This window comes from Plectrocnemia conspersa, unplaced genomic scaffold, assembly GCF_051122295.1.
Source record: "Plectrocnemia conspersa isolate PC_06_02 unplaced genomic scaffold, ASM5112229v1 ptg000013l, whole genome shotgun sequence".
Taxonomy (NCBI): Eukaryota; Metazoa; Arthropoda; class Insecta; order Trichoptera; family Polycentropodidae; genus Plectrocnemia; species Plectrocnemia conspersa.
Genome location: NW_028277177.1, coordinates 3,169,300 through 3,194,765, shown reverse-complemented (window position 1 = coordinate 3,194,765; position 25,466 = coordinate 3,169,300). Strand labels below are relative to the sequence as shown.

At 30.9% G+C, this 25,466-nt stretch overlaps 1 protein-coding gene across 2 annotated transcripts in view; it reads left to right on the top strand.

Moving 5' to 3' along the window:
- The window catches only part of LOC148227023 (uncharacterized), a 74,816-nt gene that overhangs the window by 18,816 nt on the left and 30,534 nt on the right, over nt 1-25,466 (top strand). Inside the window, exon 3 of one of the 2 annotated variants that reach the window (XM_088202791.1) lies at nt 4,670-5,918. The exons of the other annotated variant lie outside the window; for it this stretch is intronic. Within the exon in view, the coding sequence (XP_088058917.1) occupies nt 4,670-5,557 (888 nt within the window). The 3' untranslated portion in view covers nt 5,558-5,918. Of the gene's footprint in view, nt 1-4,669; nt 5,919-25,466 lie in introns of those variants that run through there. 2 annotated transcript variants of the gene reach the window in all.

Below are 25,466 nucleotides of genomic sequence, written 5' to 3'. Positions count from 1 at the left end.
AAAAATTTGCCGACTCCCGTACTCTAATTAGATAAATTAAAATAAAATCCCTAATCTTTAGAACATAAATTACTATTTATTATAAAATTTATGTAGCTACGTTTTAGTATAATATCGATTCTGATCTTTTTTCGTCACTGAGCACGCTCGGATAAGCGTCGTTGCGTAAAGCAAACACAAAGTGTCTTATTTGATTTTCCAGAAGTTTTTTATCCTTTCCTCGGATGTATCTTCGCAATCGGAAAAATCAGGAGAATGAACTTCGCTTAAGCCCCAAGGGGGCTCATCCGACCCGATACCCAATAATATCAAAAGATTTCCTGGGCGTGTTGATTGAATCGTAAACTATTTACGTTAGAAGAAATGCTTAATTTATATATGCAGATGTATACCATTATGTCTAGATATATATACGTGGATTAATGCGCGTTAATATAAATACATTATCATAACTATATATTTATATAAATATCATAAATCAAAACAAAATATGCCTCTGTTGTTTCTGTTGCCTCTTATTGTAAATATAAAGCTTCACAAATATCACGCGATTTGGAAATCTAGGGTTGAAATTATATATATTAGATTTCATACTTAAATTTCAATATGTTACAACAACATTATTACTTATATATTTATAAGAACATTATATTTAAGGCTAAGACCCAAAGAGGCAAATGTAAAAATATTACACTGATTAACTCATTATTTTTTTATATATATTTTTAATCACAAAATAATGATTTTAATGTGTTAAGCCTGCACTACACTCTCTGGAAGTTGTCCGAACCGAAGTTACAACTGAAGTCGGCCGAGACCTACGATTTCGAGTAAGCGACCACACTGTCGCAAATTTCATATGCCGTCCAGACGGCGGCCTTTGACACGTACAGCCGGCATATTTGCGCGCGATCGAAAAATGTGCCAAATAATCGCAATTTTCATTTTATTAAGTTTGTTGTGGGCACTCACCAGTACAATATCGGTGAAAACTTTTCGGTCGTAAATATTCAATTTACGCAAAATCTTTGTCGGCTTTTGCAAAATGCCACAAGGCATAAAAATGACACTTCAGAATACGAACACCTGTGACTATCCTAGAATTTGTCGCCATCGATTCTAAATAAGAATTCGTTATGGTGTGACATTTATATAAACCGATCTAGGAAAATACATAAGGATATCCGAAACGATTTTTTTTTTACAAAATCAAGTACCACTAATTTTTTTTTAATTACCTAATTTTATATGAAAAAAAATATAATAACGATATATGTTAGAAGAATATACTATCAAAATTATAATTAATCCCTTTTGGTGCCCTAAAATATTCAAAGATGTCAGTAAGCGTCTGTTGAAGCCCCGATAAGCATGTGGTATTATAACTTGACCACGTGACCACGATGCAGCGCTCGAGATGCGTGTTAACCATAGGACGCCTACGCGCATATTGAAATTGAAGCGAGTTACTCGTTCTATCTCAGTTTGCTAAACACCATATCATTATCTCTCTCACTTTCGTCTCTTGACACGCGAGAGAGCGAAAGAGAAAGTATCTCACTGCTCGCACTCGAAAGAGCAGCTCTGACTTCGGTCCCTTTGACTCCGGTCCTTTTGCCGACAATATTCTGAAACGCTCGAAGCTGGTCAAGTCGACTGAATTACCCCTACTTTACCTCCCGTTCTCGGTAACCTCGGACAACTTCCTAGAGATTTTAGAGCGGGCAGAACCGAACTCGACTGAAGTAACCCACTATATTATCCGTCTTTGGCCTTCCAGAGAGTGTAGTACAGGCATTAGGAATGTAACTGTTTGCTAAATATACAATTTTTTTATCACTTTTTTAGGCAAAATATAACATTTTGCATCAGAAAATATTTTCCTCAGATAACTATTTTACTTCTGATCAGAATTTCTTACAAATAAAAATTAATAATCTGTCTTGTATTTCAAATACTGTTTTTTTGTATTCTATACTGGGGTTTTCCAAAAGTTTAAGCTCTGAATTTTTAACGGAATAATAAATAAGTAAATTAAAGCGTTGGGATAAAAATAAACATAACTCTTTAAACAAAAAAACATGAAAATTGTAAAATAAAATTACAATTTCCATGACTTTGAATTACTAATGTTTTTGGTATCAGATACAATATTAGAACTAAGCTTTCTGGTTTTTCGATACTAATTTCACTTTAAAAAAATTCTTGTAACGTATAGTATTTTATTACAATAATACAGTATATTTTCGTAGATATATTATACAAACTTAAATAGGATAATGATCTCTTATAAAGGACCAGAACAAATCAATCTACTTCTATTGATTACAGAGTGTGGTGTTATAAAGGAATTTCAACAGTGTAATGAAAGTAAAGAAGTAAATGGGATAAAAATTTTTTGTACACAATCGTCTTTTTGATTTTTAAAAGTAAATTTCGGGCTCCCGTATTTAAGTTAGTCAACAGGAAAATTTTATGGCGTAACCAAAGCCTCCGTGAATTTTTGTAATCTGTCGATTCCCACGCAGAGTAGTTTTTTCTTATCTGATTATTAACGTAGTTCTTAAATCACAAAAAAATAAGGCCGATTGGAATAGTTAATAATGGATAAAATCGAAAACAATATTTTGACATTAAATATTATACTTCCAACTTCTACTAAAAGTTTCCAAGGAAGTATGAAAATTTTTAAACATCTAGCACGGACCCGTCTGTTCTTAAGCGTTTACAAATATTCGTAAAAATTTAATTTTTAACGATGAAGGCTATAGCAAAATAAAAAATTTTAATTAACTATTTTTTTCGAAAAATTCATGAAACACTAATTAAAACGTGAAATTTTTTAAATCTCGTATTTTATGTAATAAAAAAATTCTCAAAATAAAAATTATAAATTAACTATTTTTTTCGAAAACTTCATGATACACTAACGTGAAATTTTTAAGATCTTGTATTTTAGGTATCAAATAAAACCCAATTCTAGATTTAAATTTAAAGCAATTTATTTATAAACACATATTGATAATCTGTAACAATTTTTTTTTCTCTTTCGCAAAAATATTTGGGAAGTAAAGAAGCAAATTCATTTAAAACCAGAACTTTTAAAAGCCATTTTATTGTGCAGTAGATGATATAGATATTCATTATCCATTTTACTTACAAAATCTTTATTAATATTAATCTAAGAAATAAGAAATTTTAGTATGCTATATTTCATTCAGAAGTCACAGTCAGTAGATCAGAATCTCTTTCTTTAATGGAAAAATGAAAATATTTCGGATATAATATTAAATAAATTATTTTATTAAAAAGTAAATAACTTCAATTTATTATTTAACAATTAGTTGCTTTAAAACTGATGTTTTTATTTTTACTACTATTCTAGGAATCGTGAATTTATATGAGATTTAAGCCCACAACTTTTTAATAAATAAACATTATACTATCATATAGAGTTACAGATCTTTAAATGAATTTTCTATTATTTTTCCAATATTTTACCAATAAAAATAATCTTCCTTACATTCAGGTACTTCTAAAAATACTTTACACGCTGATGTTGTCAATGGCATATTAAAATTTTTAAAATACAAATTTCATCGTCTATTTAAATAATTTGTAAGTAAAATGGATAGTGAATATCAAGACCATCTAATGCACAACATCATTTCTGTTTTATAACGTGTTTACAAGCTCATTCAAAAATGTATTTTAATAAACTAAATGGAGCTATTCGAGATCCAGATCTCATTCTTTCGAAAGATTTAAAAACAATTCGTCCTACAATTGTAGATTCTGAAATAACATTTTTGGCTGCCGGTTTTTATTTGCACGAAAATAATATATAAAAAATTCACTTAAAATAAAATTTTTGAAAAAAATTTATTTTACTATTATTTTCATTAAAAATTAAGTAAAATAAAAATAATAATGTCAATACCGGTATTGGCTGTTTTTCTCTCGGTAATACCGATATTATTGTGACAAATAATTTGTAGTGTCAACATTTTGAATAGGAAATGTGTTGACAGCTCTATTCGAACATAAATTTCTACTTCTCAATGAACATAAAATATATCTTATTCACAGTATCAAAAGTTACAAAACAATGCTACATATTTGCATACTTATATTATATCTATTCAATTTCCATAACTTTGGCATGCGACGCATCTCATCTTGGAATCGTACCAAAATTCTTGCTAACGTTCTTTGAATGAAGACAATGCTTTCATTTACTGTTTTATTAACTCGCTAAATCTGCACCACTGTAATCTGCATTGCAACAAATTCGATATTGCTATTCATGAGTCATCTTTTCATGTATGTATGATATTTTTATCGGAAAACACTCAATCGAGCGCGTGCTTCGTTTTGCATTTTTATAATATGGATTGATTAGAAGATAATTGTATTTATTTTCTAATCGATCGATGATGTTTCGTCTTGTCCGACCTTCACCACCGTAGGAGTCATTATCCCAGAACGCGGGGAAACACTAACCGAGACGGATCTTTGTTTTCGTTTGTGTTACTCGAGTCTACAGTATACGATTAGCAGTGCGCGTGAAACTGGTGAGAATAATCTGGTATGTCCGGGATGATGGCAGGCGGTGGTGACGGTGCAGACACAAGGCAACAGACAATGAGCTGGTCGTGTCATGTTGCAGATGCACGTGGCCGGGCTGCAATCGGCGCTGGCCATCAGGCGGCAGAGGAAGCGGCGCGAAGAGCAGAAGAAGGCCAGGGAGAGGAGGTTCTCCACCCACAGCAGCGAGTCTGGTCTCACCTCGCCCAGAGGCAGCCAAGCGTCCCTGGACAGGGCCGGACATGGCAGGCTCAGAAACACCCGTCGCACCGCCCACCCGGACATACTGGACACCAAGGTTACATCCATCGGTATGCTTCACATCGGAGTCGTGTTCTTAGTCCTCGGTTTCTTCCTCATCGGCTCGGGTCTTCTGCCCGATCAAGTCACGTCTTGGAGCTCGCTAGGAACGGTAGGCTGGTGGAACGAACTCGTCTGCACCGGAGTCTTCGCCATGGGCATCGGACTTTTCTTGATCATACTCAACAAGTACATCTCCAAAAAGGAAGATCAAGATCTTGAGAAATACGTGCAGAGCCAACTTACGCGCTCTAGATCCGGACACAGATTGGAGAGAGACGTTGAGACCGGAGGCATGATCACCAAGCACACTAAAAGAGAGAAGAAACAGCAAAAGGAAGACGAAGAACGTAACTTGAGCGGATGCGATTATGAAAGTCCTCCGAAGACACCCAGATCGCCGAACGATCTCACAGCGCCAGTTCATCACGGCTTCTTGAATCCTGTAGCTATCAACGGAGACGCTAATAGAGAGCATCACTTGGATCAAATCATCGAAGAAGACTATTCAGCGTCCGAGAAGGGAGAAGAAGACAACAGGAAGATGGACTACTTCAACAAAGAAACTTACTCGAACTACTCCAACGCTACCAGCATGAGTCCAGTGACTCCCTCCGACACCAGAGAGTTAATAAGCAACGGGAGGCACATAATAATGTCCAGAATGTAATCTCTTTATTTCACTTTTATTGAATCGGTGTTTTTAGCTTTTTTATGGTCAAACATTTGTAATTCGTGCACGTGTATATAACATATATTTATGATTTTGAATGTTTGGTGTTGATCTTTTTACTAGTTCATAATTATTATACAATCTACTTAGCACGTAAGCTCTTTATACTATGTACGGATATCATTTGTGTTATATTATACATATACAAATTATACGTAGAACCCTAGAACTTTTCCAAATCATGAGTTGCAGGGTGGGTATTAATGATTGTGACGATGGACGCTAAATTGCTTATGGGACGTTTAAAAAATGATGACAAGTCAAAATCAATGAGAACCAAAAAAATATAAATTAAAAATAATGTAATCTTATGCGACACGCGCATTTTTACATATAGCTTCGAATGCCTTATATATTTATGATTAATGATTAATTTTCAATCGATGAAAAATAGCATCTAGCTCAATTATTGTTGTGTATATAATTGTAATTTTTGGATCGACTGAAAATATATTAGCGTAAATCTAATAATCGATATAATTCGCGAAGAATTTTTATGATTGGTGAGACTGTGCCATTATCGGGTCTTGTCTTATTTAATATTTGCGAAATCAGTGCTGATTAATAAAAAAATCATTCCATTCCTACAAGCTTTAGGCTTGAAACAGACGTATCTTTTATCATTATGTTTAAACTTGGCTGTGACTGTGCGAATTGATGATCTTCAATCATCATAAATGGTTTTATTAATTCATAGCTTTTTCATAAGTGTGTGTATGTGAATGTGTTTATAATTATAAGTATTGTATTATTCTACTCTTGCCTTATTTTATATTTATATACAATATTTATTGTGATAAAAATTATTTAAAAATATTCTACTTATGGTTTATAGCATTTATATATAATATCTATAATCAGCACTGAAATTAACCAATAAACCATCATAATAAAAACAAGATGCATAAATAAATTATACCTAAATTAATAACTTATCTGTAATTCATCGAAAATATACACTAAGGGTTAAATTTAAATATATATTCAATTTCTTAGATCATTTTTGATCATTACTTGATCTAGTCCAAATTGTTTGTAACCATAAAACGCTATAAAAAATATATAGAATAATACAAAATAAGTATATAATTGTAAAGTTATCCCTTGAGGGTGAGTCAAATGAAATATCATAAAGTGACAATGAATATTTTTATATTATTTATATATATATATATATATATATATATATATATATATATATATATATATATATATATATATATATATATATATATATATATATATATATATATATATATATATATATATATATATATATATATATATATATATATATATATATATATATATATATATATATATATATATATATATATATATATATATATATATATATATATATATATATATATATATATATATATATATATATATATATATATATATGTTACAGTGGCGTAGCTAAAGGAGACGGACCACCCCCGGCGGCACATGCTTGGGGGTGTCATTTTCGCGATGGAAGGACCGTTTTTTAAATTTAATGCGCTAAAAAATATACATCCATGAATAGCCAAGTTGAATATGTAAAAACAATAAACAACAGTTTAATAAATGATATGCCGACCCAAAAATTGCGCGTGTTAAAATAATAAAATACCTGATAACCATTACCTTTTGCATATTTCGTGAAGGGGGTAAAATTTTTGGCATATTAAAAACATGGATTAATTAAATTATTTTTGGAATGTCAGATTTTTGTATTATTTTGTATTAATTGTATGAGAAGGAGGGGGGAGTTAAGAACCGCTTCAGCTACGCCACTGAAGGTCAATCGTGTATCGAAAACTTTAGAAACTCGCCTTTTCAGCATTTATTTTAGAAGTAATTTAATTGAACTCTTCACAAATATATCCATTTAAGCACTATCAAATGCAAACACAGTCCAAATGTCTCTCAAAGTCTCCGACAAAGCCACTTAGATGTTGTCCATACCGACTTATCGATTTTAAGTTTGTCATGAACTTCTTCTTGCTGAGCTATGGTACCGCAGGGATACAATTTGCGTCCTCTACTATTTGTTTTATCAATGATTTTCAAAAAGCACTTGACTAAATGCTCATAAATCTTTCTTTGGTGTCTTGGACAGTATTGTAAGCTTCTTCCTTGCTCTTCTTAATACTGCTACCAATATCTAAGCCTAAAAAAATGTCAGATACTCTTCAATATTCAATTTTATTTGACTTGTACGCAATTTATATTTTATTAAAAAACTGGCGGAATTCCTTTACAGTTTACTTTGTAGTATAAACACCTTTAAAATTTTCGATAAGGCGTTGAAGATGCTCGGTTTCGTTATGCGGAGCGCGTGTCACTTTAACAATTCATCAAATAGCATGTTCTGCAGTGTAGCGGAGGTCAATTTGAGAACTCTGCCATTTTTAATGAATGAAAACTCTGATAATCTTCAAGTGTTTTATAGTATTATCACAAATACGATTTTCAGCAACGCCAAGTATAGCATTGTTTTGTTTTTAATATCTCTTTGCCGTAATATATTTATAGTTTAAGCGAAAGTTTTTTTAATAAAAAATCTAGCAATAATGCATTGATAAAGTTGATGATGCTCGGCTTTATTATGCGGAGCGCGTGTCACTTTAACAATTTTTGCGATACACGTTTTGTACGATATGATAGTCGTAGCGTTCTCTTATAATCAGAATGTGTTTTTATGTGTTGAATTTAAAGTATTATATATATTTATACAAAAAGACTTCTGTCGATCAAAAACAAAGTATCACATTGCAACACTTCTAGAACTCCCCATCTAGAAGTGTATCGATTATGAGTGATGTGACGCAAGATGCTCGACTTCATTATGAGGAGCGCGTGTCACTTTACCAATTTATCTAAAAAATTGTTCTCGAATATGGCTTCATTGAAAATGTCTCGTGTTTTGTAGCTGAGGAATGGTTTTAATGAATATTTTAGCTTCGGGTGTAGAGAGCTCTAATAAGTCGCTATTGCGTCCCATATTCTTACTTGTTGCGGACAGGATGTCAACGCTCAAAATCGCTCCACTACACACAACGATACTTCAGATATATAACATATTTTGTGGTTTGGTGCATAATTCTTAACATTTTTTTGTGTTTATGGCGAAGCTCTAGCATCTTTATTTTATTTTTTCGAATAAATTGCAAATTAAGCAAACAGAATGTAGATGCTTTAACGAGTCACGATTGCATACCATATTCTGATCCGCTGCGGCTAGAACGTCTAAGCTCGAGAACGCTCCCCTTACATGAGCTAACAAATTTATTTTTATGAATTTGAATTTTTATATTTTAGTGACCGATTAAATAAAATAATAAACCATATTCCTAAAGTTAGTTTGCGACCAGATTTTTACATAAACAAAATATAAAAAAAATCATGCGATTTTAACTTTTATTTAAAAGTATTGGTTTTACTTGTATATTAGCAACATCCTCCCGAAGCATATCCATATTAATTTAATAATAATTTTCAATATATAAATTATTTCTAAATCAATTTTTCTTGACTCATAGTAAGTGGCAGTGTGAATACAATTCATTGCATTAGCAGTGTAGCGTAGCGTGTATTGCTGACATGCGCTAACGAGCCGCGATCGCGTCCCTCGTTCTATACCTTGCGGTCAGGACCTCAGTGCTCGAGAAAGCTTTCTTTACACGATTTTCGCACTTAGTTCAAACATTACAATATGTATGTAATATTTTCTTAATATTTTGTTTATGGGCAATGGAAAATTCAGTTCCAGTTATATTATTTGTAATTTCGATTGTTATACTTTTAGGACAAAGCACAACGATTTTATAGGTTTCATTTGACTCACCTTCGCATAAATTTAACAAAACAAGTCCGGGAAATGTTTTCAAAATAATAAAATAAATCAAACAAAGGGTTAAGGCGGATAATATTATGATGGTTTATGAAAAAAACATCTATGGTGATAAATTATGCCTACGCGGTTTATTATTACTATATTATTGTATAGTATATATAGTATGCTTTCCAAAATTTCGTTGTTCGCTCGCTGAGTCGCGTCGATGTTAATTTTCAACCCTGTTATTAAATATACATACATAATATGTAGATGCTGCTCCCCAGATGCGAGCCGATCCATAAAACCACCCCGTGTGGTCCATATCTCTGCCCGAGATGAACTCGGGCGTTTGCTTCCTATGTTTTCCGTGATTTACGACCGCTATTCGGTTACCGGGGAAAATTTTCTTGCACATGGTACGACAAAAAAGTTCGTAGACGGTAAAAAATGTCATCATCAACTTAAAAGAAATATTCAGGCACTTAATTTATCATTATTTTTATATGTATAGTGACGCTCCCAGTTGATATCATTGTGGCACACCTGTAAGTGAAAGTAATTCATATAATATATCATATAGATAACACGTTTCATTTCAGTACATACCTACATATCATTAAATATATGTACTTATTATTCTAGAGTGATTTCTGTAGTCTACGAACTTTTCTATCACACGTCGCTAGTTTTGCCATATTTTCAAGAAAGTGCTCAAGTTGGGTTTGAAGAATAAAAATGCGCTTTAGCACTTAGGCGTATAGTGGCGCATCTAAATGTATATTATTAAACATATACTTATATACAAATAAACGACGTATAGCTTAAGAATAAAGTTTTTATATTTTCTCACTCTAGCTGATATGCACAAAGCCTTTTTTACTGAATCTATTGCTAGAAGTCTTTACTTAAGTAGACTTTTTTACGAAGTTTTATTATCGAATCGACGATGGGGCGGCTATGAGAATTTTGTGATAAAGAGCGACTTTTTAACTAAAAAATGTACAAAAAATATATGCACAGGTCGATGCCAAGATTTTTTCTATTTATATATATTATACATTAAATTAAAACGTGCATGTTATCGATTAAGATTATATTATTTATTATCGATAATTATTGTTATTATACATTAAATGCACAAGATCTATATGTCGTGTTTTTTTTATAAGGCAATTAAAAAATATTAATCGTTTACTAAAAATATTTTAAAGCTCTTTTGTGTGTTTTTGAATTTTTATCAATTTGTGTGAATGTGAAAAAAATATTCATATTGTATAATTTCATAAGTCTTGTGCAATTATTCGATTAAGATAATTATCATTAATTAATTTGTTAAAATTATATCTGAAGTGAATCATTCCGTTACAATAGACCAAAAATCTTCGTATACCTGATAATTGTTATTGTTGATGTTAATATGTTTAGGTATATTTATTTAATTTGTTGAGTGTATCTCGCCGTTGTTTATGTATCAGTGCCAATAAATCAATTTTTACAAATCTTTTTAGCTTAAAATTTATATACTAAAACCAAGTTATTTTCTATATGCATTTTAAATATTGTATTTTCAATTTCAAAATCCGAATTCTATGGAGTTATTTATCAAAACTGTATCTTTTTCTATAGCATGTTGAATTCCAACTTTGTGATAAAATACAAATTATGTTTAATTTATAATTAATCAATGCGAATGTATGGTTGTATTGTGTATTTTTCAATTTTTGTATTGAATCTGTTGTTATTTTTTTGAAAATATAAAATACTCAAATCTACAATAACTACTTCGTTTTATTTATATGTAATTTTAGGTTATCCCAAATTTAAAATCGGTTTATAATGAAAAAATATATTCAAAATAATAGCTACGGTACCTCACGACAGTGTGGTACCGACAGCTAATAAAAAATATAATTTGCATTTTTTGTGTTGCATAGATCGAAATAAATGATAGTCAGAAGGAGCAAGGTCTGGAGAATAAAGTGGACGAGTTTCTTAATTTTATCTTCAGTCAATTTAACGACATTATTGTGTTGTAGAACTATTTTTTATTTTACTTTCTCGTGTATCACAATATAAACTTGCTGTTCTTATTAAGCCAGATTTATGAGTTTCGTAATGCATAATCCCTTCACAATCCCAACATACACATTTATTTTACAGTGAGCCATGGCTTTAAGGTAGGTGTTGCTACCTTGAAGCCATGTTAGATTTTACATCCTGAATTTTGTAAGCCTAATGAATGGTTTCTGTGAATAATTGAAAATATAATTTCATTTTCTTTTGGCGATTTAATCTCGGCTCGGTTTATTTTTTACCAGTAGTAATTTTGTTTTGATTGAATTTTTCTGAAGTTAATATTAATTTTTAATTTCCTCAATTCAGCGTGTTTATGTATTTAAAGTAGATGAAATATCGATTTGCTTCCAGAGCATTTCTTTATGAATATATAATATAATAAACTATATTAGTGAATTTACAATAACTTCAGTGGTTAGCAATCATTGATCGTAACAAGTTATTGACAAAACCATATCAAGTAAAAACTTATGTGAAAAAATTCTTAGCTCTTTTAATTTATTTCTTGTGCTAGTTTTAAAATTTAAAAATTGAGCTTATGGATATAACAATTTTAGCATCCATTAAAAAAATAGCAGATAAAGCTCAAGTGAAATATGAATATAATATGAATATCTTTATTTTTCCTAATTTCCTTAAGCATTATAACTTATTTACTCTTAAGCTTTGTAATCTTGACCATAAGTTATTTTAAGGTAATACAGACGAAAAAAACAGAGAAAAACCAACATATTATTTTTTATAATAGCTCAGAATGCAATGAGCCGAATAATAACACATTTTAAAAAGTACTTAAGAAAACTCCATTAACCATAATGATGATTTAAATCACAGATACCCAAAGTGGATTTTACTGCTCTTTTGAAATCTTTAAAGATAAATTATGGCTAAATAAAGAATTAAAAGGGGGTTGAAGAGAAGTTTAACTACGCGTTATCTTTACCATAATAAGGCCCTAGGAGTCCAACCCTTCGGGTGGGCACCCAGATTATAACGGCCGGGTGATCGGCTTTCTAGCCCTGTTTTGAGGATTGTATTATATATACAATAGCAAATAATTTTTGGAACAAATTTGACACACATAAAGATAGGATTTGTATCGGCGTTAGTTTTGTGCAGATTTGCATATAAATTAAATAACTAAAAATAAATTAACCGTAATTATTACACTGATCAAAATAAAATCTATGCGTCTTAAAACAAATACAAAAACGTAACAGAACCTCACAAAACTTTGCAACGCACACCTGTTTTTGAGATATGCATAAAACAATAATAAAGCGTTGGCCTTTCCAATCTTTTGTTTCGTTCAAATAAGTTCAAATTCTGTAAATTTCGGTCAAAATAGTTACAGCCAATAAATGTTTTTCGAATGCGTAAAAGTATTTTTATCTAAATTAAATAAAGGCGCATAAATGAATATATTAAGAGAAAAAAACGTCTACTTGTGTTGCTCAAGTATACAAATTGTTTTATGCAAAAAAAAAACAGATTCTGAAATATATTCTAGCGGAATAGCGTGATGATAGAGTGCAATTTTTTTTAATGAATATTTCTGATTGGGTTTTTAATCCGTTGTTGTGGCATGCCCCAAAGTGTTGAACAATCAGAATTTAAATTACAAAAGTTAATAATGTACGAGTAAAAATTTGAGTTAAAAAACTGGCCCTGATTTGAAAGGCAAATTTACATTTAATCCTTGCTGTATCAAGTAAATTTTTGTATGTATATATTTCCGTCAACCATTGTATTTAACTTACTTAGGCAGTCATATATTATTTACTAAGAAGAGCAACCGACTTTAAATATTCAATCACGCAATTGATGAATGGGAGATAATGTAAATTTAGGACCAATAGCGTAATTGTTTAGCTCGGCCATCGGTACATCTGTTGTTGACAGCGATACTTTTCAGATGGACATTTAAATTTTTTTTATGTTGTGGTAATGGTTTTAGAACGACTGCTTTATTGTATAATATTTAATTTGGCCAAAGTGTTGCTTTTCTTGCATTTTAGATATTTAATAATTAATGAATAATTTTTTTTTCTAATGTTACGGCATTTCTATTATCATGGTGTTTATTTTATTATTTTATATCATGTCTAGGAGATCGGAACTATAATAATTTTAATTGATCTTTACAGATTATGTTTTACAAATCGTGATGATTAGATAAAATAGAGCTAGGTATTAAAATAATTTATTAATGCTCATAAATAACATATTATAAGTGATAACAAAATGTAACTAATACAATTAAATTCCCAGTATAACGAATTTTCAATTTGTCCCCGTAAAACTTTCATACAAAATATTTTCATTGTAACGAAGACTGCTCTCAGTATAACGAAATATTTTGATCCGAATTTAAGAATGACGTTACAGCTTGCATTTAGTTCATATGTTCACAAGCGACATTTAAGGTGTTTCGCTGACCCTCAAACTTTTTTTATAAAAAATTTTCAACAAATTATTGTGTTTATTATCCTTAAAAATCTGTCGATCTTGTTAGAGATTATTTTAAAACTGTAGTAATATGGTAATTAAAAACAAAATAAAAATATATCATCTTCCTTACATTCAATATAACGAATTTTTTTTTTGCTATACCTGGATTCTAGTCCTATATAAATTCTAGCACTTTTCAATTTATATTTTGTATGGGAGATCAGAATTAATAATTATTATTTAAATATATTTCCAATCGATCATTACAGATTAGGTTTTCCTAAATTTTCCTAATCTCACATATGAATATGGTTATGAAAAATTAAAATAAAATCGAGTTAGCTGTATTATTAGTTGATAATAAATAAAATAGATGTCACTGATTTAATCTGGTGTTTCACTACTCATTTAGTAGTTGTTGATTGTGTTTACCTTGTAACGCATTGAGTTTATTGCCTGTTATTTTTCAACAAAAGATTTTTAATAAATAAATTAATAATCTTTTAGATGTTCTTTACAAGTTCGGACAAAAAATAATATAACACATTTTGCTGTGATGCTTTTAGTGACACGTCTGGTTGAGATAATTCTATATTTGAAGATGCTAGTTTTTCATAGCAAATGTATCGGAATAGTGGGAACAAAGAAGCATTATTACATAATTCTGTTAGTCAATTTACACCTAAGTATGTATTGTATAATATATATATACATAACAAAAAGTATAGCATAATATAAGAAAATTTGCGTTTCAGCCATTAAAGAAATTTTATTATTCATGCTTACTACTCTTTTTCATATATTATAATCTGCTATCCTTTAATTGTATAAAAGGTCTTTTGTTACTCGTGTACTATGTTGTTTTCCCATTTACATCGTCGTCTTAAAAGCACTCGTGGATTAAGTGCGACAATTGAAGGCTACGCTACACCCGAGTTTATAAACTTTATGATAAAACTGAATTTAAATTAGTAGTTAAACATTAAAAATACATCTTAATATAGATGAAAGTAACAGTTAGCATACTATGGAATAAGTTACATATTTGATTTATTATAAAGAATAGCAAAAAATATTAGGCTACCATATTTTAGCACCAGGCTGTCTTCAATTTGCGTGGTTAGGGGCTTTCCCGAGTCACTGGATAAACACAATGTCCTAGGCTCTGCCGCGAGCATGTAAAGGCCATATTTCACTAAAGACTTGGCCCGTATTCGACTCATGAATATGTAAGACTTCAGAGCCGATAGCAACAGAGGCTATATTGAAAATTCACCCCACCACCATTGACTAATTGTCGCGAATGGAGTATTTAATTATTTCTATAGCTACCAAGCCAACGCGACGACAGACAGGGGCGTGTTTTAATTTACTTAAAGTGATGGATAATAAAAACACGTAATAAGCGTAGGCAGCCACTGTGCGAATATCTCTATCAATATACGTCATGAAATATTAGTAATCAATCGACTGAAAAAATATTGTCACATTATGTCTCAATCTTGGATTATGTCAAAAAGAAAGCAGTATATATTGTTGTTCTAAGTATACCATTGTAACATGACAGGCGTAAACCCGAATCATTTCAGCGTGATAAGAATATTTTAGACATGTTTATTCATACGTTATTTGGTCTATGTTACAAAAACTTTTTTTATGAAAATATATGTTCTGTAGATATTAGCTATTTATAGACCATATGAAAAATAGTTTCATGCAAAAAAAATATTTAATATTTTTATTTTTTTAATTTAAATATTATTTTCTAAAAATATTTAAATACTTATGGACCACTGCAGATTATGAAAATAAAAATATTTTTATTTTTGTGTGTGAATAAATGTGCAAAAATTATTTATTTATTGTAAATCATCCGTTGTAATATTGCAAAGCGTTATGCCTGCACTACACTCTCTGGAAGCTGTCCGAACCGAAGTTATAACTGAAGTCGGACAACGTCGGATTTCATATGCCGTCCGGACGGCGGCTTCTCTCACGTAGAGCTGGCATATTTGCGCGCGATCGAAAAATGTGCCAAATAATCGCAATTTTTAAATTGTCATATTATTAAAATTACGCTACTGATAAATATAAAAGTTTGTGTGGCAATATTCAATTTACGCAAAATCTTTGTCGGCTTTTGCAAAATGCCACAAGGCATAAAAATGATACTTCAGAATACGAACACCACATCTGTGACTAACCTAGAATTTGTCGCCATCGATTCTAAAAAGAATTCGTTATGGTGTGACATTTATATAAACCGATCTAGGGAAATACATAAGGATATTCGAAACGATTTTTTTTAACAAAATCAATTTTTTAATTATTTAATTTTATATGAAAAAAAATATAATAACGATTTATGTTAGAAGAATATACTATCAAAAATATAATTAATCCAGTCAGAGTCTGTTGAAGTCCCCGATAAGCATGTGGTATTATAACTTGACCACGTGACCACGATGCAGCGTTCGACATGCGTGTTGACCATAGGACGCTTACGCGCATACTGTAATTGAACCGAGATACTCGTTCCATCTCAGTTTGCAAAACACGAAATCATTATCTCTTTCACTCACGTCACTTAACACGCGAGAGAGCAAAAGGGGAAGTATCTCACCGCTTGCGCTCGAAAGAGCAGCTCCGACTTCGATCCCTTTGACAATGTTCGGAAGCGCTCGAAACTGGCCAAGTCGACTGAATTACCCCCTCTTTACCTCCCGTTATCGGCAAAACCGAACTCGACCGAAGTAACCCACTACATTCTCAATCCTTGGCCAACCTTGGCCAACTTACAGAGAGTGTAGTGTCGGCATTACAATGAGATAAATATAATCAACACTTAATAGTGAAACATCAGACTGACATCATACTGTAAATTTCGCACTTATATTTACTATAACTAAAATATAAAAAAACGATCGATCAAAAATATAATCAAATAATAATCACTAATTTCTATCTGCTAGACACGATTCAAAATATAGGATTTTAACCCAAGTCTTTCATGTATTACTTATTAAATTATACAACTCATCTTTCAGGAGAAAATAAGCGAAAGAATAAGTACAGACAGACATCGCATCTCACATATTGCTCCATAGTTTGTCTGCTTTTCGATATTACACTATGTTTTAAAAATATGATAGCTATCCATACCGATAATACTATGGACTTCTAATATAATATAAGAGGGCTGATCAAAGTATTATTCGATTCATTATTCTCAAACATGCACCTTTTTAGAAAATCGTTGATTCTAAAAGTAGCTATCAATATTGTATATTACTATGATTCTATTTTTAAATGTATATATTAAAACGTAATTCAACAATTGATATATTTTTTATTAATATATTAATTATTCAACTATTTTTTTTTTAATTTTAATTAATATTATTAAATGCGTTGTTTCGTGATTTTATTAAATTCGTTTTTATTTTATTTTTTACATTTTTATTATTAAATTAATGAACCCATAAATATTAAAAATCGCTGATGAAATTAGCTTACAAAAATAGAACCATTAATATGCAATCCAAGATTCGCGATTTGAGCCAACGAACATATAATTGCTGATCGTATATCTGGGCATCTTGGACAAAAAATATTTAAATTAATAATTAAATTAATTTTAAGATGAGCATTTAATACTTTTTAGCGCCCACCCTTCAGTGGAGCGCTGTTGGTAGCGGAACCTAGGAAACGGTGAGGCGCGAATTTGATTTTCGTGTCCACGTCACGTCGCTGGGTCACCACTTTAGCGCCCGCCTTCCAGGGGGGCGCTGTGGTGGCGGAAGCCAGGCAACGATAAGCTGTGGATACTCCAAAAATAATTCGACGGTTTCTCTAGCCACTTTCTGATTAAGTACTGCCTTGCGACCATCTTTATTTGCATAATTACTTCATATTTAATTCATAGATAATGACACAATAATTAATTTGTAACATGTGTCTTCAATAATTTTATTTATGCAAATTTATTTTTAATAGAATAATATGTAATTAATTTATTGGTTTTAATTCTTTAAAGATTTAGCATTCAACATTCAGAATTCTACATACGGTAGCTCGCAAACCACCATACCTGATTGGTCAGTTAGTTAATTATTACCTGCCAGCCGACCTAATTGCCCTATACGACAGCCTACCCAGATAGACAGCAGTCATTCAACCCTATCTGATCTTGACACCAGACTTCCCGCCTATATGTCTACTTGTTTTTTTTTAATATAAAGATATTTCAGCTATGTATATATTATATAACTTGTTTATTGCTATATAAATATAAATTAAAACAAATGTGTTTTTGTGAATTAATTAATTTGCAGCACGGTATACGATATGATTTATAGGACGGAATAGCATAGTCCGTAGCGTCTCAGACTAGTAACTCTGAAGTTGCGGGTTCGAGCCCCAGCAGCGGCACTCTTATTAATATAAATATCACCGATTCTCAGACTTTCGGTCTGGTGGTTAATACTTTCATTATATTTGATTGACTTACTCAGTTATTACAGATTTACCCCGTTGTAACGCATTGGGCTTACGCCTGACAGATTACAACGGAAGATTTAATAAAAAATAAAATATAAGTCAGAGACTAATAGTGTTTTTTTATTTCCATCGTATCTGTGAGATTGTAATAAGTGATTAATATATAATTAAAACACCGATCGAGCATCAAAGATTCGGTTTTCTTTGATTTTTTTAATTTCATAAATAATAATAATAATCAAACTAGGTTTTGTATAGTGACATATATTGATTGTAAGCTTTATTTATAAGCAATAATTATTTAAATAGATGTCCTTCATTTATATACTTTAATTTCAATCTGGTGTTTCACTACTTACTTAGTAGTTGTTAATTGTATTGACCCCATTGTAACGCATTGGATCATACCTGTCATAATGCAGCGGAAGATTTACAATTTAAATTCTTTTTTATTACGCTCATAAATAAATAAATATATTTATCAGATTCATTATATAATGTTAATAAAAAAAAATCGGTCTAGGATTGTAGACAAAGAAGATTGAAATTTTGAGTGTCGCTATTTATTGTTAAAAGCGTAATAAAACCAATTTCAATGAGTATGTGTTACTTGCGGAACAAGTTAATTCGTCACGCCGACGTTATAAAAGCGCACGTGATAATTGGAGATTTGGATACATTTGCAATGCACCGAAACAAACGCCACTTAAATCACAGCATTGCCAACTCAAAATGGGATTTTAAGAAAAGTAACAGACAACAACATAGTATGTTTCTACCGTAAATTATCATATTGGCCGGAAGGTTGCACCTCCCCTATTTCCATTACTTTCTAAGAATTGAATCGTATTTTTGGAAAATACTGCACATTACAAAACTGTTGCAAAGATATTAATAATTTATAAATAATTAACAAATAAAATGATTTATATGATTATCGAAATCATATTTTATAAACACCCTGTTCAGAAGGAAATGAACTGGGAAGCATCTGTAGACCACAAACTGACCCTTTAAATCATTTCCAGTCCGATAATCTTTCACCCTATATGTTTGCCTATTATGTATCTATTACGATATTATGTAAATCCTTCTTTATACCTTACATATTATTTATTGATACATAGTTATTTTTTCTTCAACGTTCAACATACCTTAATGGATTATTTGCGCCATAAAACTGCCTCATCTTCATTCCCATTACCCGACATAATCGAGAACACCATTATACACATGTGTGGTTAAACGAAGCGCTTGAAATATTCATTAATTTATACCACAAAGTTGGATTCGAGCTCTTAAAATATATTTTAGGGAGGGTTGTGTTTATGAAGTGTGATACACTTGTTTTAATTAAAGGTGTTCTTTCAATTTCAATATATTATATTAAAGCACCAAATTGAAATTACTTGTATGGAGTGACATCATTTTAAAAGTGACTTCCACTTATACTAAGTGCGTGTCGTTAGGAAGAGGTGGGATGCAATTAGGTTTTAGATAACATAGTCATAATCTTGTTGAATAAAATCATATTTTAATTGAATTACTTAACGCTTGCCAAAATAAAGTTAATTCGAGGATTTTGTAAGATAAAAGCAGACATAATGAGAAGATAAACGAGAGAAATCCTACGCGTGGAATTATTTTCAAATACGGATGTATTAAATGTATAATGTAGTACCTTTGTAAGTATGAAAAGGCAAGAATAACACTACCGAGTGAAGCGTGTATGTTTGTTTTTGTGCTTTCAAACCAACGCGGAATGGGAACATTTCTGAATTAGTAATAGCTATCACGGTTGAAGTTGCTAATTGGTCATAATATGGATCAGGATTGTTATAACACGCGAGGAAATAATCGCATGTCATAATATTTGATATAGGGATTACAAAAAATGTTGATATGCCCCGAGCTATAATTATGGTTACATACATATTGTGTGTATGATGTTATGTCTTATTTCTGATACCATAATCTATACAAACATATTTTTTTAACCGTTATAATAAATTTAAATTACGATATGTTACTGATTTACATATTGTATCTCACTACTTACTTAATAGTTGCTGATATGTTCACCCCGTTGTAACGCATTAGGCTAACGCCTATTGTGCTGCATTTTTGCTTACGGTGTGCTGTAGAATCCTGCCGTGAACAAGAAAAATGTTTTTAAAGTACTAATCTATAACACAAAACATAACTTAAATTAAAACTAATATAATGTAGTGCGTTTAATTTGGTTTCCGGGTATAAATATTATTTCTTCTTATCATAAAAAAAGCGTTTGTTATAGCCTGAGATGTTCAAAGAGCTCTAAAAAAGTATCTTATAAACTGCTTAGATTTTTTCAGAGCTAAAATATACCCATTTGTTCGCAAATGATGCACTATATAATGCGTCTATTATGCTTAAAATCCGCTATTCTAATCTCTCCTTTGCATTAACGATTTAAAAGATAACCTTTAAGATTAATTTCAAAGCGTTTGGTTAAATATACAAGTGATGCAATTGGCTCACAAACATCCGTATCTGTGATTCACCAGAGACGACTCGAATCAAGAGTATAAACGATCTGACATTTTGTCACATCAAGACGAGAGACAATCACACGATCGGAGACGGAGTGATCAAACGATTCGACACTCTTTTTCTACGTTAATAAATTGTACCGCGGCAGATATTTTTGCGCGCCATTTCGAAATTTGTTACTATGTGAGGGCTATATTTTTTATTATTGTTTCAATAAATTGAAGTGATTTGCAGCTTTAAATTATACTAAATAACCATATTATTAGGCTTAAATGTTATGGCACCTTTATGTGCCCAATGATTAATAAGAGTACCGGACGAAAATTTTTGTCCGGTATCAGTTGTGTTTCAGCTGTCGAGCTGCTAACACATATTTTTTATTTCATTGTTTAGCAAACATCTATAGGACAGTATTTAAATAATAATATATTTTTTTCTTTTTAAGTTTATGAATCCTGACAAACAATTTTTGCGAAGTTACATTTTGTATGAATATCACAAAAAAGCAATGCAATACCTGCAGGGAAAAATATTTATAATGTTTACGGTAGTGGGATAAGTGTTAGCCAGTGCCACAGGTGGTTTTAAAAATTTCATTATGGAAAATTTTTTTTAAAATCAACGTAGAAGGGTAAGGATTGTGAATGTAGACGATGACATTTTACTTGGATAATCATACTCGAACGTGCAGGAACATTTAAAAAATTCATAAACAGAGTGTATGTATACCTCACGATTTGGTCTGTGCGCGTACAGATGTGGCAAAACCATATTGAATTAGAATAGAAGTCGCCATTCATCCAACATCTTATAACTGGAATCGAGAACTGGGAGATGCACAGTAACCAAAACCGCAAAAAAACAATGGCTTTCAAAAGAACAGGTAGCAAAGGCAACTAAAACTAAGAAAATAAAATAAAAACTAGAAGATAAATTGTTTTCCAACATGATAATGCGAGACCTTATATGGAAAAATCACAAGAGATAAACTAAAGGAATTAGAATGGAACATAATTCTTCACCCACCATTCTCATTTGACCACTACTTCTTCTGATTACTACCTATTCTGATCGATGCAACTGTATTTGTCTGAAGAAAATAAAATATTGAACAACTAAAATCCGGTCTAGTGGTCAATTTGCATCAAAATTGGCAAATTTATACTCAAACGGAATCAAAAAGTTGAAAGAATGTTGTTTCTATTGAGGTATTAATTGAAAAAATAAATGTATTTTTTTAATTAATAATGCACAATGTAGTCTAAATTATTTTTGTTTATTTATTTATTTTTTCTGTACGCTGTATATGTATTTTGTATTAACCATTTCATACGCCACTTTAGATAAACATTTACTACAATGCTCGCTATTGTCACACATGTACTACATTATCACAAAAATGCGATATTCTTCATAGATGCAAAAATACAGTATTAAGATAGCAAAGCGAAGTATTCGATATAACTTGACGATTCTAGAACGATATTCGAGCTCTTTCTAGATTGCGTCATAAAGTTACAAAGAACTTAAAGTACGTCTAAGTTTATGATACGCTATAAAACCAGTGGCAAATTTTTCTTCGATATAGAGAAGCATAGAAATAAAAATTTATTGTCTACAATCATAATAATTAAATTAAACAAAATTTGTAACAATCTCAAATTGGACCGATGCCCAAGAGACGCAAAGAAATAAATCCAAACCCTTATCGGGGTCAAAGTTGACTGAGCTTGCGGGGGGACCCTATCTCCCGCAATAAAATTCATACGTACGAATGCGAGTACGTGACTTGGGGACCCGTGAAGTGGGCCAAGACCCAGATGTTTGAAAATTGGCGGCATTTTCAATACCCGCGTACTATTTTGACCGAAACACCCCTCTATCGATTAGCGTGCGAAAGAGAGAGAGAGAAAAGCGAAGCTCATTTCTATAGAAACAGACTACGCTCTCGCTCTGGCACATTTGCCCGGCGAGCTGAGAGTCTGAGGGATGAACCCGCAACGCATATAGAGTTCTGCGCAAAAATATTAGTAAAACCACCGAAAGAAACGACAGTAATTGGCAAAATAATGTGCTTGTAGCGTGTGATGAAACCCTTATTTAATAAAAAAATCGTAAAAAAAATTTAAACTCCTTTTTTATACCTCTCCTTAAAAGTTAGTAAATACGTTTTTACTTAAAGCTTTGAACATACAACGATAGACTGCAGTTTTATATATTAAATAATATTTAAAATTTAAGAATTAATATTAATATCACAATTACATAAAAACTTCATTATTTTTAACTTAATTAATGATTTTTTTAAGCATACCAAATAATAGTTTGTACCATACAAACTTTTTAAAATTGATTAGGTATCGTTTTTTTTAATTGTCTTTGGAAAAATTCGATTTTTATATTTTCAAAAATAATTGTTTCAACAAAAGGAGAAAAGGTCTATTAGTCTGAGAACTGTTCGATTGTGGTTTGAATTTTTTTATCCATGCTAAGCACACACTATAATTTATTTTGAAGTTAAAAGCGTTAAATGCTATCAATTTATTTTGATTATGATATACATTGCTGATTTCTTGTCCTTTATTATTATTGGACTGTCCGCTAAAACGCTGTTTTATTTGCGCGTGCATAATACAATAAAAACATGTGTTTTATACCCTTTTAAAGATATTGTACAAGTTTTTCTGCAATTCGATTTTACACTATGTTATAAAAATATGTATTAATAGAAGTATTAGTAGAAGTATATTCATACCGAATATTGCCCAATAGGAAAGCGCAAAATACAATTATCGCTTCTTAGAAATCAAAAATCCACGTCAAAAGCAATAAAATCGTGCCGTCGCCGTCACGATTTTATTGCTTTTGCCGTGAATTTTTGCCTTCTAAGGAGTGATAATTGTTTTTGCGTCCTTCTATTGAACAAAATTCAGTTTGAATATACTTCTACCAATACTCTAATATCGATAAGGATAGCTATCATATTTTTATAACATAGTTTAAAATCGAATTGCAGAAAAACTATGGAGCAATATGATAGATGTAACGTCTGTCTATACTTCTTATTCTACTTATTTTTCCTGAGAGTTAAGTACTTGCACTTGACCTTGAAAGTTTTAGAACTTGTTTGGATTTGAAAAGTAAATGAATGTCTCGTAACTATCAAATTGAGTTTCATAGACAATTTAGTGAAGCATATTATTTCACTGGCACCTATCAGTTAAATTATATTTTCGATAGTAAAAATATATATCTACTGGACTTCACTAGTGAAAATATAAGTTTATTCAAAAACACACATTTACTGTAAAATTTATACATCGCATTGAAATAAATAATGATAAATATGTAGTTCTCATGAAATTTTCGAGAATTTCTCGGGAAAAATGTCAAATTAAGAATTCTTGAGAAATGTGGTTAGCAGATAAAAAAATTACATGAGTCCAGTGATAGCGATGCCAAGTCTCCAGCTGTTTAAATTTTAACTGGTACGTTCTTAAAAAGTCTGTTTCAGCCCCAAATTGTAACATTGCACAAAGGGTCAAGAGCAGTGTTTCTTCTCTAGAACTTCTCAAGAAAAATATTAAATCGAGAATTCTTAATTTTCGAGAAATTTTATAAAGCATTTTTTAATATAAAAAAAATAATTTGTACGAATATTGTTTATAACCACTGTAATGCTGCATAAGTTCATGCCTAAACATACTACTTAAAAGGTTTTAATAGGAGTCTAAAAATGACAAAAAAATTGTTTACAATTTTTCAATATTTGAAATCCCCTTTTTTTGCCTTAGTAATAAAATAAGATACTCAGATAAAAAAACCTTTCTGAAGGTGTTTGTGCTAAATGTTTGAAAATATGCATACTTTCTCGGAAGATCTAAAGTATTTTATTGACTTCTATTACTCTAACCGGCCGGCGGTTTTATCTTTGCTTTGGTGATATAAGAACCCGCTTCGATAGGAAGAAAATACGCATGGGAATTGTGAGAATGTAATACATTTAGGGCTATTTTTATTTTTTGAAAATGCAAAAAAGTTTTTTTATATTGAAAAAAACATAAGAAACCCAACATCTTCCGGATGAATGGAGAAAGAATTCAAAATATTTTAATCGACGGGCAAGTAAGCAAATAATTTTTAGTGCCTATTTTAAGCCTTGTTGTCAATTAAACCAACATCAACAAAAAACAAGAGGAATTTTTCATCGGCCAAAATTTTTTAATGAAATAAAGAACAAAGATGTTTTTTCTGCTTTAGATGGCCTGTGTTATTATAGTGTCATTTTAATAATAATATGTAATAATTTACATTAACCCTAGAATAATTGAAATATTTCAAAATAAAGTGATACGAACGATTGTAAATCCTCTGTTATATTTTTGCTATAAAAACATAAACGTTTTGCTGTTAAACACGAATCAAAGCTCCGACCGGACGTCAACATCAACGCAGCAATTT